The sequence below is a fragment of the Sceloporus occidentalis genome, unplaced genomic scaffold (genome assembly GCF_023333645.1).
Source record: "Sceloporus occidentalis isolate IW3139 unplaced genomic scaffold, rSceOcc1.0.p SCAF_6, whole genome shotgun sequence".
NCBI lineage: Eukaryota > Metazoa > Chordata > Lepidosauria > Squamata > Phrynosomatidae > Sceloporus > Sceloporus occidentalis.
The window spans coordinates 81680242-81699285 of record NW_028316986.1 but is presented as its reverse complement, the minus strand read 5'-3'; the positions used below and the strand labels follow the sequence as shown (position 1 = coordinate 81699285).

Genomic DNA, 19044 nt, shown 5'->3' with positions numbered 1-19044 from the left:
TAACATCTGTTTTGAATCAGGTTCACTATCTGTTGGACATCATATGGTATATTTGCCAAGAGATGAACTTGATTATTTAATGGGTCTTTCCACCTCTAACTAGTTTTACATTTCATAAATAAGGCTGCAACTATGCTACAGAATTAATACAGTTTGACACTGCTTTAACAGCCATGGCTCAGTACTGTGGAATTCTGGGATTTGTAGTTTTCAGACGAATTTAGCCTTCTCTGTCAGAGTGCTCTGGTGCCACAACAAAATACAAGTCCCAGGATTTTATAGAATGGAGTCATGACAGTTAAAGCAGTGTCAAATTGCATTAATTCTGTAGTGTGGCAGCAGCCCAAGTGTACCAGACATCCATTTCAAATAATGGAATCAAATGTGTCTACTTTGAAGTAAGTCCTGTTGCATTCATAGGCGTTTACTCCCAGTTAAATGTGTACGGCATTTAATTGTACACCTTTCTTCTTTTCATTTATGCAACAATGGCAACAATGGTATAAACACTTTTGGAAAGGGCATGGGAATAATGCCTGTGGAAGTGGATGGGAACTGCCCAAGAGAATTCCCCATCAAATTATTAGATGTGTATAGGAGCATCTAATAAGATGCTGAAAAATATTACTGATCAGAGCTTATACTAGGAACCCTCCTCCTGATATGAGTGCTTGTATAAGTTTCAGAGGCACATGCTTTCAGACAAGCTCTGCCTGCCAAATGAAAGCTAATATGCTAGCCATGTTAGAGGAATGATGAATACAGAACAGGTAATATATAACACAAACTGCTGCAACAGAATTTTAAAATGGGTCATTTCATTATTCTGACATGGCAGACTGACATAATATGTAAATCTTTTTGAACACTGCAGTGATCAATTTCCCCAGTAGTTTGTGGGGGTTTTGGGCTATGTGGCCATGTTCTAGAAGAGTTTATTCCTAATGATTCACCAGCATCTGTGGTTGGCATTCTCTGAAGATGCCAGCCACAGATGTTAACAAAATGTCAGGAATAAACTCTTCTAGAACATGGATACATAGCCTGAAAAACCCACAAAAAACAAAACAAAACAAAAAAAAAAAAACACACACAAAACTATGGATGCCAGCCATGAAAGCCTTCGACTTCACAGTTTCCCCAATATTACACTGTATTCATTGCCCCTTCTAGGAATGTGCATGTTAATGTTAAAGAAACTTAAATGTTTTACAGCTCTATTTTATTAGCCCAGGAAGATAGATGATCCTATATCTGGAGTCTCAAAACAAATCATTATGAAATCTTGAAACAATGAGTGTCATTGGTAAGATGAATGTGTTTGGGTTTTAGGGCTGTTTAAAAAGTAAAATGTGATGCCTTTCTCATGCTCTTCCATGCATCCACAGACTTGAATGTGTCAGAATGATGTTCTTTTGTTCAACAAAGTTAACTTTACATAGGTCCAATCAGGGAAGCCGATTCAAAGATTAGGTTTCTGGTTTCCATGCTAAGTAAAATTATTGTTTTCTTTTCTTATACCCCACCTTTCTCCCAGTGTAGGGACTAGGTGGGCCAAGGAAGGGTGTGGCAATGATCACCTGTCCAATTAGTATGATAAAGAACTGGGGAATTCTTTAGCACATTCTGAATACTTCAAAGTGATTAAAGCTTACTGCTTAACCATGAACAGACTTTATAGCATGCAAAGGGAGAGATATAAGTTTGGCTGTCTAGCTAACAAAAGAAGATTGTGCATAAGATGAAGGACTGATGTGGAAGTCCCGTGCTTCTTATAAATATAATATGCAAAATGGGTAGTGACTTGTCAAGCTGGCTAGGATCATTAAACAGTCTTTCCTGGTTCAAAAACTTTATCTCTTTTACCCATCTAATAATGTTTTAGTAAAGGAGATGCCAGCAGGTATAGGTTCATGCTCACTTGTGAAATTTCCCCTTTCTGTACAACTATTTAAAGCACAGAAAACCAATAATCTTTTGCATGAAGCTGCCTCATCAACCTGTAGTAGTGATAGGTGACTTCAACTATCCTGATATTTGCTGGAATTCAAACTCAGCCAAATCTTCAAGGTCTAGCAAATTCCTTACTTGCCTTGAAGACAATTTCATTGTCTAAAAGGTGGAAGAGTCAACAAGGGGGTCAGCTATTTTAGATATGATCCTAACCAACAAGGATGACTTAATTACAGTAATGGGGTTCAAGTGGTGGGATCATTAGGTGGAAGTGACCATGTTCTCTTGGAGTTTGTTATGCAGTGGAAAGGAGAAGCCAGGCATAGTCAGACACACATTCTAGACTTTAGGAGAGAGGATTTCAGTAAACATAGAAATATTGGGGGTGATCCCATGGTCAGGAATACTAAAAGAGAAAGGAGTTCAGGATGGATGGGAATTTCTCAAAAGGGAAATACTGAAGGCACAATTTAAAACAGTTCCAGTGAGGAAGAAAAATGGGAGTCTTGAGAAACCAGGATGGATGACTAAAGAACTTTCAACTGAGCTAACTTTTAAATGGAACATGTAAAAGAAATGGAAAAATTGGGAAATCACCAAAAGGGAATTCAAAGAAATAGCTAGCATGTGTGGAGATTAAGTCAGAAAAGCTAAAGCGCAGAATGAACTCAGACTTGCTAGAGAGGTTAAAAAGAATAAAAAAGGCTTTTTGGATATGTCTGCAGCAAAAGGAAGAAAAAGGATATGGTAGGGCCACTGCGTGGAGAAGATGGCAAAATGCTAACAGAAGACAAAGAAAAGGCAGAATTACTCAATACCTTCTTTGCTTCTGTGTTCTCAGAAAAGGAAAAGGGTGCTCAACCTGAGGAAAATGGAGCAGAGGACAGAATAGGGGAATTTCAACACAGAATAAGTAAAGAGATAGTACAAGAATGCCTTGTTAATCTAAATGAATACAAGTCTCCAAGACCAGATGAACTACATCCAAGAGTATTAAAAGAAATGCAATGTAATATCGGAGCCATTGGCAATAATCTTTGAGAACTCCTGGAGAACAGGAGATGTCCCAGCAGACTGGAGGAGGGAAACGTTGTCCCCATCTTACTTGCCCAAGGTCACCACTCGAACCGCCATATGATTCTAGCCATCAAATGTGTAATTGGAATAGATTAAAAGGGAGATATTTAAAAATAAAAATCTTTAGAAGAATATGAAGTCGAAGGCTTTCACAGCCAGCATCCATGGTTTTCTGTAGGTTCTTCAGACTATGTGGCCGCATTCTGGAAGAATTTATTCCCGATGTTTCAACTGCATCTGTGGCAGGCATCTTCAGAGGGTGGGTGAGGTTGTCAATTTTGTCACAGTCTTGGGTGTTCATCTTTTGACTCATGCTGAGGTGGAGGGATAGCAGCTCCGTGTTTGTGTAAGCCAGTTCTTTGTGTGTGATGTGTATTCTCTGCTGTAATAGTGCATGTTCCATTCAGTTGTGGATATGATTGGCCTATGGGGATTTTGAAGTTCTTTTTGCTGTGAGAAAATGTGGTATGGGTTTTGTATCTTTGCAGTGTAACAAAAAGGCTAATGAACAGAGTAGATGTACTCCCTTGGTATGTAGTTTTTCCAGTCTCTGGGTGTCTTGGAACAGTTTCTCCCTGTAGAGATCTCCAGCGTGAAGTCAAAGGCTTTCACGGCCAGCGTCTATAGTTTTTTGTGGATTTTCCAGGTTATATGACCATGTTATGGAATAATTTTTTCCTGACATTTCACCTGAATCTGTGGCTGACACTTATCCCAGAAAAGCCACAGAAAATCTTCAGAAGAACTGTGCTTTTGTCTCAGGGCAGAATAGATTTCCAACATATATACTGTATTTCCGGAAGTCACACAATCTGGCTAATTTTTGTAGAAAAATGTCACACAATGGTATTAGTGTGCACTTTATCTGTGGGATTGAAGACTTTTTTTAAAAATAGTTAATTTCTTAGTTAATAACCACTATAGTTAATAACCATTACTAAGTTCTCTGTGCTCAGAAAAGAGATGAAAGACAATGGTGTATAACTGTCAGTACAAACAAGTGTGATGTTGTGTCTTGAGTATTGGATTAGGACTCTGATGACCAGGATTCAGTTTCCTCCTTGGCCATGGATATCTACTGATTAACCTTGGGCATGTCACACTCTCTCAGCCTCAGAGTAGGACAATGACAAACCTCCATAGAATAAATCTTGCAAAGAAAACCCTGAGATAGGTTCACCTAAGGGTCTCTATAAGTCAGTGATGTCATGAAGACATGCGATAATATAATAATAACAGTCAGCATTTTATATTATGTATGAAATCCACAGTTTTTATTATTATTTTACAGCCTGAAAAAGTAATTTGATAAAAGTGAAGAAAATTATCTGACTGAAATGTTTTGCAAAGTGATGTCCATATTCTTAATATTAAAAATTTTATGTACTTGGTTTTCTGATTACTGAATTAGGCATAGCATCAGCACTGCATATTCTGTACTCATCTGGAAACATAGCCAAGTATTTTCTCTTGTGTGATTTCCCCCTATAGCTTCATGATGCTGATATGGTGGTAGTGGGCAGTACCAAACCTAAAGAGATTCCAGTTACTTGGATGAATCCTGACATAACCACAGTAGATTGTTCACATGACATTTTATGGGGTGAGTATAAAGTAAAAATCATATTTCTACATACTTATGTTAGCCATTTTGAGTTCCTCTTCAGTTTGTGCCAACTACTTTTCTGTTGATACAGGAACATCTAAGGACTCAGGCATAACTCATGAATGTGTTATTCTTGTCCTAGTCCTGTCTTGGTTTTTAGTGACCTTTAGAATAATATTTATTGGGTGTAGGAACAGGCATAGCAATCCCTGCTATGCCAGTGCAATGTGACCTACTGTTAACATATGAAAAATGTTCTCCAACAGATTGCAAGGCCAGAAGATATTGGGTTGGTTTTTTGGTTTTTTTTGCAGTTCACAAGTTCACAAATAAGAGAAATCTGTTTTGTTTATGGCCTGCACACTATCCATGTGCCTTCTTACATATGTTTTTGCAATAGCCTGTTTCTTTGAGTCAGCTGAAAAAGAACAGCAGAAACATTCTCTCTTGCTATAGTTATTAAATATAGATGAATATGTGTGTGCATGTGTATACATATATTGTTTCATAGGGAAAACTATGTGTATTAAATATGTGCATATGTATTAAACACATATCCTACTAAAAAAGAATGCACTTAGTTAATTGCATTATATTTATTGATATACCTATTGCTGTTGTATGATGGGAACCATGTCATCCAAAGAATCTTTCAGTTCACTTTTATTTTTAAAAATATGTATATTATATTAAAGTTTTGTTTATTTGACATTCCTCCACCACACCAAATACAAAAGATATCTGGTGTTACCTAGGTTTTATGAATGCTCTGTTTGCTTAGTGTCTGTGAGGTCATAACACTTAAAATGTTGCTTCATTTCAACAATGGCCACTGAACAATTTTGTCATCACTTTTTCTTGGCTTCTTCTGTTTCACTTAATGCACAGGTTACATATCTATGTATTTATTTCTTGAAGAATGTAAAGAGCCTTAAGCTATATACAACTTTGACATCATAAAACAACTGAATTCTCTTTGCATGATTAATAAAGTTTGGTAACACATTCATTCCATTTATACTTGGTCAGTGACTTGATCTCAAACAGGACAATCCTGTAATGTAAATCTAAATCTCATTGAGTTGAAGTGGTCCCACTCCTGAGTAAGTGGGTATAGGGTTGTCCTATTTTACTTTACAGTGATCAAGGATATTTGTTTAATGATTTAGAGGCTTGACAGACCGCCCCAAAGGGGCAGCCTGCATCTACACCTTTCCTAGCCAGATTGGGGCCGTGGCAACCTTACACCATGACCCCAATTTGGCCTTTCAAGGGCACAAAAAGGAGCAGCAAAAAATGGCTCATTTTTGCACTTTCGAAAGAGCGCTATAGGCATGGCAGCACAGCTATATGGTGCTCCTTCAGTGCTGTGTTGTCTGGACGCATTGCCGGAGGTACATCATGATGCCGCACACCGTGTGGAGCGGCATGCAACATCAGAGCACCCTGGTGGGGCAGAGTTGGGCATAAGTCGTGAGGATGTGATACCTGACTGCCCCCAGACTGGCCTTGTTAATGGAGATACTGTATAAAGTAAAGGGCAGTCCAAATGAAGATCTGAACATTGAATTTGGAATGAGGAAGAGGAACCAATTCATCATTATGTGTGTTCAGGAAAATTGTCCACATGTTACTAGTACTCTGCTAGCAGTATCATTGACTGGCTGTTTTTGTTGGTTATTGATGAAGGCCAAGTATGTTTTGAGTCTTGTTCTCTTAGTCTTCCCCAGACTTGGGATGGGAGCTCTGCATATCTTCAGTCACTTGAATGTTGAAAGGTCACGTGATAACTTGCATGCGTTAATGAATGAATCATCATTGAATTTTCAGGTGACCTGATGCTGTTTCAGGCATAATACTCTGTTCAATGGACTTTGCTCAATGATACTACTAACACCTGCATAAATTCTCTACTCTAGGGAGCTTCCAGATTAGTCTAAAAAGTGTGAGTCCCCATGATATGGCTCATTGGGTTTTACCGGGTTTTGCCAGTTGTTCTTGCTTTTGTTTCCACTCATTCCATTTTTGGGGCGAGCAGGACTGTTTGTAGCATTTTTTGGGGGGGATCAGTGCCATGGCTCCAGCAAAGTGGGTTTTTAAAACAAAAACAAAAACCTGGGGCATGACTTGCTGAAGAAGAAAGTCATCGCCTATTTATTTATTTTAAATAGATTTATGAAGTTAAAGTGTAAAAGTTCCATCTCACTGAGCAGACTGTGTGAGAGTGTCTTTGAAAGGTGTTTGAAATCTGCAAATAGTGCAAAATGTGGCAGCCAGATTGTTGTCAGGTATGCATATTAGAGACCATATAAGCATCAGAACTGCACTGGCTTCCAATTTGTTTCAACTCAAGGTTCTAGTTTTGATCTTCTTCTTGTAGTTGTTAACTGTCTTTAAGTCAACCCCAGCTCAAGGTGACCCTGTGAATGAGACATATCCCTATCCTCAACAACTCTACAGTTGTTGGGTCTTGCAGACTCAGTGCTATGTCTTCCTTGATTGCATCTATCCATCTTGTATGCAGTCTTCCTCTCCTTACTGCCCTCCACCTTTCCAAGCATAATAATCTTTTTTACTGAGTCATGCCTTCTCATTATGTGGCTAAAGTATGACATCCTTAGATTGGTCATTTTGGCTCCTAGGCAGAGTTCAAGCTTGATTTGTTCTGGGACCCATTTGTTTGTCTTTTTATCCATACACAGTATAAGGCAGAATTCTTCTCCAGTACCACATTTCATGTGGGTTGATTTTCTTCCAATCGCTTTTCTTCACTGTCCAGGTCTCATACCCATACGTAGTGATGGAAAATATGATGGTATGGACAATCTTAACTTTAGTGTTTAGTTGTATATCTTTGCACTGCAGGAGCATGTATAATTCTTTCATAGCTGCCTTTCCTAGTCCTAATCTCCATCTGTTTTCTTGGCTATACCCTCCATTCTGTTTAATGACTGATATAAGGTATGGGAACTTTTTAAACTATTTCAGTTTCCTCATCCTCTACTTCGAATTACTGTAAATTTTCCATGGTCTTGATTTTTTTTAATGTTCATCAGTAAGCCTGCCTCAACACTTTCTTCCTTGACAGGTCTTTGTCTTTAGGCCTTGCATTGACCGTGGAACTCCCTACCAAGGGAAGTTCTTCTGAGCTTCTGGGGGCCAGCTAAGAGATTACTGTTCCAGATGGCCTTTGGTTTTTGAAATTTCCTTGGCTGCTTAATCAGTCTGATTTTTTTTTAATTGAACTGTTTTTAGTTTGTTTTAAAAGTTTTTATCTGTTGTACCTCTCCTCAGGAGCCCTAGTGGGCTGAGAGGTGATACATAAAGGCCATAAACAAATTTCACTCAAAGAAAAATTCAAAGGAAAAAAGGGGGAAAAAAGAGGATATTTTTAATAAATAAATAAATAAATGTCACTGTCTCAGAATAATTGCCAGAATTAGTCCAGGACAATAGAATCATCATTTGGATATTACTGTCACTGTTTTTAAATAATGAAACGTACATCAATACATACCAGAATTTCCTGGCATGCTTTTCCTCTCTGGAGGGGCCCCTGGTCACTTCTAGCAATAACTGTTTGCTCTTCTGACTGAAAGTACAATCTAGAATCATAGAGTTGGAAGAGACCACAAGGGCCATCCAGTCCAACCCCCTGCCATGCAGGAAATCCAGATCAAACCATCCCCGAAAGACGGCCATCCAGCCTCCGTTTGAAGACCTCCAAGGAGGGAGACTCCACTACACTCCTAGGAAGTGTGTTCCACTGTCGAACAGCCCTTGCTGTCAGGAAATTCCTCCTAATGTTGAGGTGGAATCTCTTTTCCTGCAGCTTGCATCCATTGCTCTGGATCCTAGTCTCTGGAGCAGCAGAAAACAAGCTTGCTCCCTCCTCAATATGACATCCCTTCAAGTATTTAAATAGGGCTATCATATCACCTCTTAACCTTCTCTTCTCCAGGCTAAACATCCCCAGCTCCCTGAGTTGTTCCTCATAGGGCAAGGTTTCCAGACCTTTCACCATTTTAGTCACCCTCCTTTGGACATGCTCCAGTTTCTCAATGTCCTTTTTTTAATTGTGGTGCCCAGAACTGGACACAATATTCCAGGTGGGGCCTGACCAGAGCAGAATATAGTGGCACTATTACTTCCCTTGATCTAGACACTATACTTCTATTGATGCAGCCTAAAATCACATTGGCCTTGTTAGCTGCCGCATCGCACTGTTGACTCATGTTCAATTTGTGGTCTACTTGGACTCCTAGATCCCTTTCACATGTTGTCTTCTTAAGCCAAGTGTCCCCCATCCTATATCTGTGCATTTCATTTTTTCGCCCTAAGTGCAGTACCTTACATTGATCTAGCTCAATCTTCTGCTAAGCAATGCTTCAAAGGTCTCGGAAATGGTGAAAATCAAATAGGTGGAAGAAACAATGGTTTGGGAGGCAGGGAGAGGAAAGAACAACTTGGTTAGGACCTTCTGCTTTCATATTGTTCTGACTGAGATGCCAGCATGGCATCATTTCAGCCATAGTCAGTTTATGGTTATGGTACACTGTGTTTTAATTTCCAGCAGAGCAATCCCAGTTCTAATCTAAATTGAACTTGTCCAGAAGACTGGGTTTGAAGGATGAACACAATTGAAAGAATTTTGATTTTTTATTTTATTTTAATGGTATGTTTAGTGTTTGCTACGTAATCTCTTTTTAATGGCTTGATAATCTTTCTACCAAAAGTTAAGAATTGTCGTCCAGCAATATTTAAGAAGTATTGCAAGGGTGAATAAGACTAAAATTCCATGCATGCCCAACCAGTTTCTAACAGCATGAATTAAACAGGCTTTTTCCCCTAAAGAGCATGCAATTTTGTCACTAGTGGTGTAGTAGTCTGAGTGTTCAACTAAGACCCAGGAGACCAAGGTAAAAATCCGTGTGCTGCTATGGAAACCCACTGAGCAATCTTGGGCAAATCATTCTGTCTCTTCTGAATGAATCTTGCAAACAAACAAGCAAAGAAACAAAAAACCTTATGATACTGTTGCCATATGTTGAAGTCAACTCGAAGGCATAACAACAAATTTTATTTTGATGATAGTTGTTCAGACCACAGGCTTTTGAGCCACAAATAGCTATAGGTTATCACGCCTTTATCTTACTTCCACCACCAGTCAATACCATTTGTTGAGGAATATTAATTTGGAGGGTGCTATAAATTGGAAACAACCTGAAGGCAAACAACAACAACAACATTGTCCTCATGTCTTGCTTGCAGACTTCCCATACATATCTTCTTGGGCACTGTGAGTAGGCCAGAAAGGACCTTGCTCTGATGTAGCACGTCTCACTTATTTTACAGTGTTTATTCAAGATGTACTTTCAAGCAGAGACATGCTAATATGTGGTCTTTTCTTATACGTTTCCTGGCCTTCAGTAGGAGTCATCTAGCACATGAAGGAAGAGTTGCTCTTCTGCTTTGCAAACTTACATGCAATCTCTCTTATTTTGCTTGGATACAAAAGATAATGGGAAATAACAGGTTTTAAAAGAGGGGAACTTCTATTTCCTTCCAGTGGGAATCGTTAGAGCAGAACCTGGAACACTCTCCCTCTGAGTGTGGTGGAGTCTTCTCCTTTGGAGGTTTTTAAATAGAGGCTGGATGGCCATCTGTCAGGGGTGTTTTGATTGTGAGTTCCAGCATGTCAGGGGGTTGGAGTGGATAGCCCTTGGGGGTCTCTTCCAACTCTATGAAACTTAAAGCAATTAGGGAATTATTTCCATACCATCCAACTGTCCTGGTTTGGCAGGGGCAGTCCTGATTAGTCCTGTCACTCCCCGTTTTTACATGCTTTAAAAATATCTTTATTTGCCCTTTGTCCTCAGTATGGGTCAGTTGCTGGAAGCTGAATTCAAAGTTGTTTCCACTATATTGACTTATCAGTTAAGAGAAGACAGAAAGGATGGAACCTTGCCCTTCCCAGTAGGCTCAGGCAAAATCAAACTATTGCATCTTTTCCTAGCTTGCATGTTCTTCCTCCTTAATAACCTTTGCCAGCTTGACCACACATGGATATTATTCGGCCACACATGTTCCAGTTTTCATATGTGCAATATTTGAAGGTGTGGATTTTATTTAGTGCAGAGACTAAAGGCAGTCTTTCTATTCTGGCTATACAGAGGCAGAATAGGATGCAACATGAAAATTTACTTTGACTCTGGCCCTGTGCGTTGTCCTCTTAATGAATCCTATCGGGAGGGGCGGGAGGAGCTAAACTGTAACCATAGTTATTTGTTCCTTCAATCATTTGTAATTGCTACAGATTTTCGACTTTACAGAACATTTTTAATTTGTCCTTGCAATAGCCCTTTGACATAGCTTCATATAAAAAGTGAAGATATGCTGCTCAGCTGTCCAGTTATCATTCAGGCATAAAAGGAAAATTTGAACCATGGCCTTCTCATGCATATTCCATAATGAGCACTCTTTACTACATGGTTTTTCAGAAGAACCCAAAGTTTTCTGATTTCCTGGTTAGTGTAAGAAACTCTGCAGAATGTCTAGTGACACTCTGTATTTTTCTAATCAGAAAGTGGTTAGAAAGGGGGATATGTTAGAAAGAGTGATTTGCTGGTTTCATTAAATTTTCCAAAAGTTTAAAGATGTAAAATACATTTGCAGAATTTTAATATAGTCTGAGATGTGTAGCTTATATTGAGATGTTAGTTACATTTTGTTTGTAAACTAGAACCAGGTTGCTCTGTTCAGTCACCGAGAAAGTAAATGTCAAGGAGAGAATGAAAGTTTTATCTGTTACAATTCATGTCCAACGTACTTTACAGCAGTAATTGGAAGAGTTCTTTCAGGTACATCCAAGAACTCACAAAGGGTGACTTGATTTTTTTTTTTCTCCTTGAACCTTAGGCTTGGTGCCACAAATTGTTTTTGAAGCTTCCTTGGAATTTTAAAAGTAGCTTGTCATGGTGAGGCAACATGAAAACATAATAAAAGCTATGCTGGGCCAGACTATCTAGTCCAGGGTTCTTTTCATATAGTGGCCAGCCTGTTGTCTATGAGAAGCTCAGAAACAAGACATAAGTACAGTATCACCTTCTATATCACATTGGCTGGCATGCTGAGAGGGACATTTGCATGGATAACTTTCTCTTAGCCATACATATACAGTGTGGAGTGGCACAAGGCATCAGGGCACCCTGACGGGGCAGAGTCAGTCATGCGTTGTGAGGATGCTATGCCCAGCCCCGTTGCCATGCCATACAGGGCCTCACTCTCACCTGGCCATCAGGGAGGACACTTCAGAATTGGATCACTGCTCATGACAGACCTTTTGATGGGTCAATTCATAGCTACCCTCATGGTTAAATTTGCTGGTTGGCATCATTGCAATTAGGCCATCATTTGCAAATTTCCCCCCAGTTACAGGGAAAAGCTTCCACTTAATAAAGCAGGTGTGGGCATTTTGAGCGTTATCTATGTTCCTGGCAGATGTCGGGAATGCTTTGATTGAGAGTTCCTGCATGGCAGGGGGTTGGACTGGATGGACCTTGTGGTTTTTTCCAACTCCATGGTTTTATAATTCTACAATTTAGACTGTATCCTTTGGAACAACACAGACTCTTGGGCAGCATGTCTGAAGCTCCTCTGTAGAAGTGCCCACATTCACATATAGTGAAAATGAACTTTTGATCTATTTTCCAAACTCCATTAGTGAAACATAACACTGGGATCATCAGTCTTTGGGAACTTGACCACTTCAAGACCACTTTAATGATGCACATAGGCTTGGCTGTTGTGTGGCACTTAAATTGTCAGAAACTTATACAGTACAACTCCCATATCCACAGAGCCAGTACCTGCAGTTTCAACCCAGATCTGAAAAAGTATAGTCTCTCTAGGAGGTCCTCCAGCATGACTCTATGGCCAACCTCTTTGGAAATATAGGTATAAGTATCATTCACTATCCATGGTATGTGTGAGAATATAGCCCCTACAGATAAGAGGATCACACTGTATATCTAAAGGTTCCTGCAAATGTTAGAAAAAGCCAAATTACAATAAGGGATTTGATTCTGAAAAGCAGTCATCATGATGGTAGCAGTGGTGGGAATTTGGACTTGGGATTGTAGGGTGGATTAACACTTTGCTCAGTGCCAGTTCCTTGATGCACCCCCCTCCCCACCACATGCACACTCATGGGGGAAGCACACAGGTCTTTATTCAGAGCCTACTGTTAGACAAGAAAACAGAAACTGGAAGATCATGGATTTCTTAGATAACATATGGTTTGGCTCTCAGTTTACATACTTCTTAGTAAGTGTCTGATTCTTACAAACTTTATTTTCCCAATTGTGTATTCAGAGAGCCTTACATCTGTAAATCTCTTCAGTATGTGGATTTGGCATCACAGTATCGTTTCTTATCAGTGTTATGTGGATGAAAGACATTTGGCAGCCAGTTAGTAAGTCAGAGTTCTTCTGTGCTTTGTGTCCATTCCTTCCTGCCCTTAGACAATGTGCTTTTCTCATACAATTTTACACAAATTTGCCCTCTGTAGTTGAGTTTCTTTTGGTTTAACTGGGCATATCTTTGTTAACTTAGGTACACCTGTGTATTCTTTCTCTAATACTTATACTTAAACCAAGTGGTATGCTTTCTCATACAGTTAGTAGTAATAACGGTAACAGTGACAGTTTTCTTCTTGTTGCACAGTCACATCTGTATTTCCTCATTCATTGTGTTTGATTCTCTACTTTTATTTTATAGGACAGAATGGTTCTGGTGAACATCCTACAGGGCCCAACAACCGCACTCCAAATGAGGCTATAGGTCAGCTGTCAGTGGCCATATGTATGCAGGTTAGTTAGACTATTTTGTTACTCTTGAAATACAGAACAGAAAACAGCCCTGAATGTAATCCAACACATAATTAAAGGAAAGGAGATGGCTAGAGATACATGAGGTGACTGGAGATGCAAATTAATTTTTCCCTGTCTGAATTTCTCAATTGGCTGGTACTGCCTTAGGTTTTGAGAATTGCTGCACGTGTACAGTTTAGTGTAGTATTCAGTTTGCATTGATCTTTCATATGGCTTATCAGTTGTGTAGCTGCATCATGATTTTTTTCTTGTGCTTTCAGTTAATCAGTATGTATGTGCACTAGTATGACCTGTCACCTGTAAGAAAAAAAATCGTAAACTAAAAACTGACTGAAATGGTCTAGAAAATGTGAGCAAGAGAATATTGTACTGACTATAATGTATTATGGCCTTGGTTTTTCTTTTCTGTTCCTAAAAGAATTTGATAAAGATCACTGAGAGACTGATACAAGACCAGCAATATAAGAAATGGAATCTCCGTTGCTTGAAACTACAACCCCTTTCACCTGTTCCCAGGTAGGATACAAAAAAATGCTTCAGATTTTAAACTAAGCCTAATCACATCTGTCTCAGAAGTGTTCAGATTTTTTTCTTTGAGCCTTATTACATGGAGGTTTTTGCAGCTTTTTGCAGATCAGATCCGATGTGACTGTGGGTCCAATGATGCAAATTCACGCGATAACGTGATGTGTTATCACACACAATTCCTTTCTATGGGGGCTCCTTCCATGGCGCTTCCAGAGTGACCCCTCATTTTGGCAAAATCGGTAACGAGCGAATTCACAGAAATCGCTTCCAAGCTCACTTCGATTTCACTCCAAATTGGTCTGGTGTGGAATGCAACTTTGCTTCTGCTCTGGTACATTACCACAAACCTCCCGGGTTGCAAATTTCCTATGATGCGGCGCTGCAATTTCCCCCCATTTCCTTTTGATGGTCCTTTCACTTTCAGGGCAACTCATTTTTGGGGAATATATATATATGTGTGTATGTGCGTGAATGTGAATATACAGATATGTATATCTGTCTATCTATCTGTCTATCATCTTATCTATCTATCTATGTGTGCGTTGAAATTGCTGAAATGGAAGGGAAAATAAAAAAAGGGGGATGAAGAAGACACCGAAAAATTGACAAGGCAAATATTCATGCAATCACGCAATTACTGTCAGGATTTGAAGGGTTAAAACACAGCACACAGGGAAATGCTTGATGTGTGTGTGTGTGTGTGTGTGTGTGTGTGTTTGGCCATGAGCATTCAGCACAGTGGCAAGGCTGATCACCCACAGCTGATGCTCATTGGGCCAAGGACACTTCAATGTCCAAGTGCACGTAGCCATGGATGATGAAACATGTGTCTGGATTGCACAGGAGACACATGACATGGCTACACACCTGAACTCACTGGGTTTGGGAGACCACATGGTCTGGAGACTATATAAACCCAGGGGTTGCAAGGGTGTGGTGTCGGTTTGGATTGGTATGTTGTGGAGTTATAGAGATCTAGTTTTGTATTATAGCACTGTGAATAAAGAGCACTTTGGGGACTTTTGTTTCTCTGGTGGTTTATCAGAAGAAGCTACAGCATCGGTTTGCTGTGTGTCCCTGGAGGTTCCTGCATTGCTGCAGTTCCTGGAAGACATCCAGTTGCTGTCATCCCAATTGGACTCTGGGAGCCACGCTTCGGCTTCTGGAAATTTGCCAGCTCTGCTAAAAGGGTCTGATTTAACCCTAGGACTCGTTTGAGTTGCTGACAAGGGTTGTTGGACTCCAGCAGTTGCACTGACAATTACGCAAAACAGGGAACAAGAACTTGCGCCCCTTTTCACCTCAGAAATGTACAAGGTCACGATGCGTTCAGACCCCCACTGAGCATGTGCAAGGGTGCCGATTCGAATCATTGAATCCCACTGGTGTGGTAATACAATTTGCACTCACTCCGCTTTGCTTCAATCTGCATCACATGACTTGCCTTGGATTCGTTTCTCCTTGATTCGGAAGGGCAACTGAAGGGCAACCAGGTGTGATAAAGCATTCACATTTATAATGTGAATTCGCATAGCTGAACCAGGAGTCACCCCGGATCTGAGCTGCAAAAACCTCCGTGTGATAAAACACCTTTGTCTAAAAGAAAAAGAAGAGAAGCATTAACTAGTCCTTTTAGATGTTAAATGTCCATTTTTTTTTTAATTTTATTTTATTAATTCATTCCATTTTTTTATGTCCCCCTCCTACCAAGGGATTCAGGGTGTTTATATGCTTCACTCTACTGAATCTGAAATGTTTGTTCAGTGATGGGTTCACAAGTTGGCCGTAGTCAAGTCATAGGTTGGCCCCAAAATTAAAGGAAGGGTTGAGAATTCATGTGAGTGCTAGAGATACAAGTTTATTTCTCCCTGCCTGAATTTTTCTGTTGGTTGGTGCTGCCACAGTTTCTGATTGCAAAAGATTTTTTGTTTTGTGTGTGAGTTTGGAGAAAAGGGTAGAACAAAAGAATTGTAGTTTTCCTATAGGTTTATTTCAGGAGAAAGTTTAAAACATTAACCCAGTTCATGCCAATCAGGTCACATAATACAAAGCAAATCCAAGTAGTCTTACTTGTTCATTGAGGCCAGTGTCTGTTAATCTTTGGCTTTTCAGTTGTTTGGAGCTCATCTTTTAGACTGCATGACCATTGGCTGTGCTGGCTGAGGCTTTTAAGAGAAGAAGTCCATAGCAAAAGTTAAGCACCACACATTTTGGTCCACACTTTTTAAAGCATGGCTAGGCTTCCAAGGGTGGTACTGGTAGGAATTCCTCCTATATTGTCTATGGCCAGCACAGAACAATGTATGAAAATAGATGTCTCAGGTGTGGCTTAGTCAAGTAGGCAGGAAGTAGGGCCAGATTAGGTTGGAGAGCTTTAAAAATCTCAAACCTGAAAGGTTCCTCCAAGAAGATCTGCAACTCTACTACTCATAGGCTTTGCTGCCTTTATGAAGATCAAAGTGTTTTGGGAGTTAGCTCTCTGGCCTTTTTACACCATTGCTTCTGTTAACTCCTTCCTTGCATGTTGCCTGTGCTGGTGAAAAGGCAAGAAGAAATTTGAGGACTGGATTTTCAGAGGAATCTGCCCCAGGGTGTCTTAGGCCCGTTCCAGACGGGCTTAAAGTATGTCCCCAGGACGTACTAGGGTTAGGAAAGGGTGTGCTTTACGCACACCCCTAACTCTAGTACGTACTGGGTATGTACAAAATGGCGGCACCCGTTCCACACGGGCGCCACCATTTTGACGTAGCAGGAGCATAGCATCCACATGTCACGTGGAAGAAGTGACGCCGAGTGCGCCATTGGGCACTTGCGGTGCCACTTCCGGGGCGCAAAAAGAAGCGCCATTTTCAGGCTTCTTTTTGCTTTGCAAGGGAGCTATGCGGTATGGAAGCTGCAGCTCCCTTGCGGAGCAACCGGCGGCACCGGCAGACCGCCGCTTTCAGGCGGTCTGTAACGCGCCATAGTTCAGGCTCTTGGCTAACAGCTTTGAGGAGCTGATTCTGGGTCCAGCATCTACATGACTTGCAGCACAGATCTTTCAGATCTAGCTGATTCCTTCTCCTGTTTCAGAGTCCCAGGTACTTCTCAGAGCAAGGATCATGAGAAGAATACTGATTTTAGTTGGTCAGGGAAAGAGAATAAATCACTGGCACCCTTCCCAACACAGTAGATGTATACTGAGGGCTCACAATACAGTAATTCCTTTAATTCTTTTTTAAAAAATTGTTTCTCTGAAGCCAGGATAGCAAAAAGATGCAAGTTGAAATATTCATTTTTAAAATTTCATTTTAGGATAGGTTTAGATAATAAATCTTTTTGCTAGGTATGTAGTTCCCTTTCAGCAATCAAGTCTGACCTTTAACAACTTTAGAATTGTGATGCCAATGGCAATAGGCAGGTGGTTTGAGAGAATAAAGAGCACCATTTCAGACATGACACTTTTGCTGGTGAAAGGCAGAGAAGTAAAGCCATTAACAAAACATGTCATCTGGATTCATGCAGGCTTTTTCTGTCTATTTTGAGGTGAAAAGTTCATCAAATTATCTGTGCATGGTGTTGCATCATGAAGCACATTGTAGCTATAATCGGAGCATGAGAGATCCTCCAGAAAAGCTGTATATGAACCACTCTGGAGGCAATAGTATTTTCCTGAGATAGAAGATTATTTCCCTGACATTGTAACTTAATATGGGACTGTTTGAGAATTTCTCTAGGCAGATGGTCAAGTCTTGTTTTCATAATTTATTTTTAAAAGATTATAAAATAATTTAAAACCAAAAATGTTCTATTAAGGAAGGCTTCTCTCCAGGCAATTTGCATTCTAGAGTCAGAGACTTCTAATAGCACATACATTTCCAGATGGCTATAGGAAGGAGGGCAGTTATCTTGAAATTTATACAGGTCCAATAAGTGCATTCCCCTGTGTATCAAAACAGAAAGCATAACAATTTAAAATGGACTTAAATTAAGCCAACATGTATATTGTATTATGAGGTTAGATTAAAATATATGTAAATATTTTACATGTGGTAGGATTTCTGTTTGTTTGGCTATTGGAACTTCACAATTGTCTGTTTTATTCAGAAATGAAACACTGGTGGCCAGATGGAAGATATAAAGTATCCTTATTCAATAATATGCAGTATTGTAGTGAAACAAATGAGTCATTCATTGAAAACTGGTGAGAAAACAGCATACAGATTGAAACAGTGAACATCTGCTTTAGGCGCTCTGTGAGCTCTGAGTGTTAATTAGAGTCGTTGCCAAAGACATTGTAGTAACATCTATGTGGTTTTATCCCCCAAAGATTCTGTAATAAAATGCTCCAAATCTGCAACATTTTCCCCACCCTCACCTCTCATTAATTAAAAAAATATTTATCATACTATTATGGGACTGCTGTATTGAGCTTCTAGTGTTCATCCATGATATTTCTACCCACTTGGCCACTTCTGCAGCATCAGTTACTACCAGACTTTCCCTGCTGTTATTAACTTTTCCTAGCCTGTTATGATAAACTTTTACTTGCATACACATATCTGGCCATTGTGGCTGGGAGATTCATGGAGGTGTAGTCCAAAAGGTTTTTCTCCCCAAGGCCTACGCATGATCAGGATTGCCATAGTAGAAAAAAAATTAACTGATGACAGGTTAGATTAAGCACTGGGTGTGACTCGGTATATCCTCTCACATTTCTTTTTTTACATATACATACATGTGTCTCTGGCTACATCACACTGCAGAATTAATGCAGTTTGACACCACATTAACTGCTGTGGCTCAGTGCTATGGAATTCTGGAATCTGTAGTTGTGTGAGATATTTAGCTGTCTATCAGAGAGCTCTGGTGCCACAACCAACTATAGGTCCCAGGATTCTGTAGCATTGATCCATGACAGTTAAAGTAGTGTCAAACTGCATTAATTCTACAGTGTGGCAGCAACCTTTCTCTTTTGCATGTGCATGTGCAGCACAAACACACACACAT

The 19044-nt window shown here is 39.9% G+C and overlaps 1 protein-coding gene across 2 annotated transcripts in view; it reads left to right on the top strand.

Annotated features, from left to right (window-relative positions):
* Positions 1-19044, top strand: part of LOC149311003 (monofunctional C1-tetrahydrofolate synthase, mitochondrial-like) — a 185099-nt gene that overhangs the window by 30107 nt on the left and 135948 nt on the right. For both annotated transcript variants that reach the window (XM_089530194.1, XM_089530195.1), the window contains 3 exons: positions 4522-4633; positions 13415-13506; positions 13946-14043. In XM_089530194.1, the coding sequence (XP_089386320.1) occupies positions 4522-4633; positions 13415-13506; positions 13946-14043 (302 nt within the window). The remainder of the gene's footprint in view (positions 1-4521; positions 4634-13414; positions 13507-13945; positions 14044-19044) is intronic.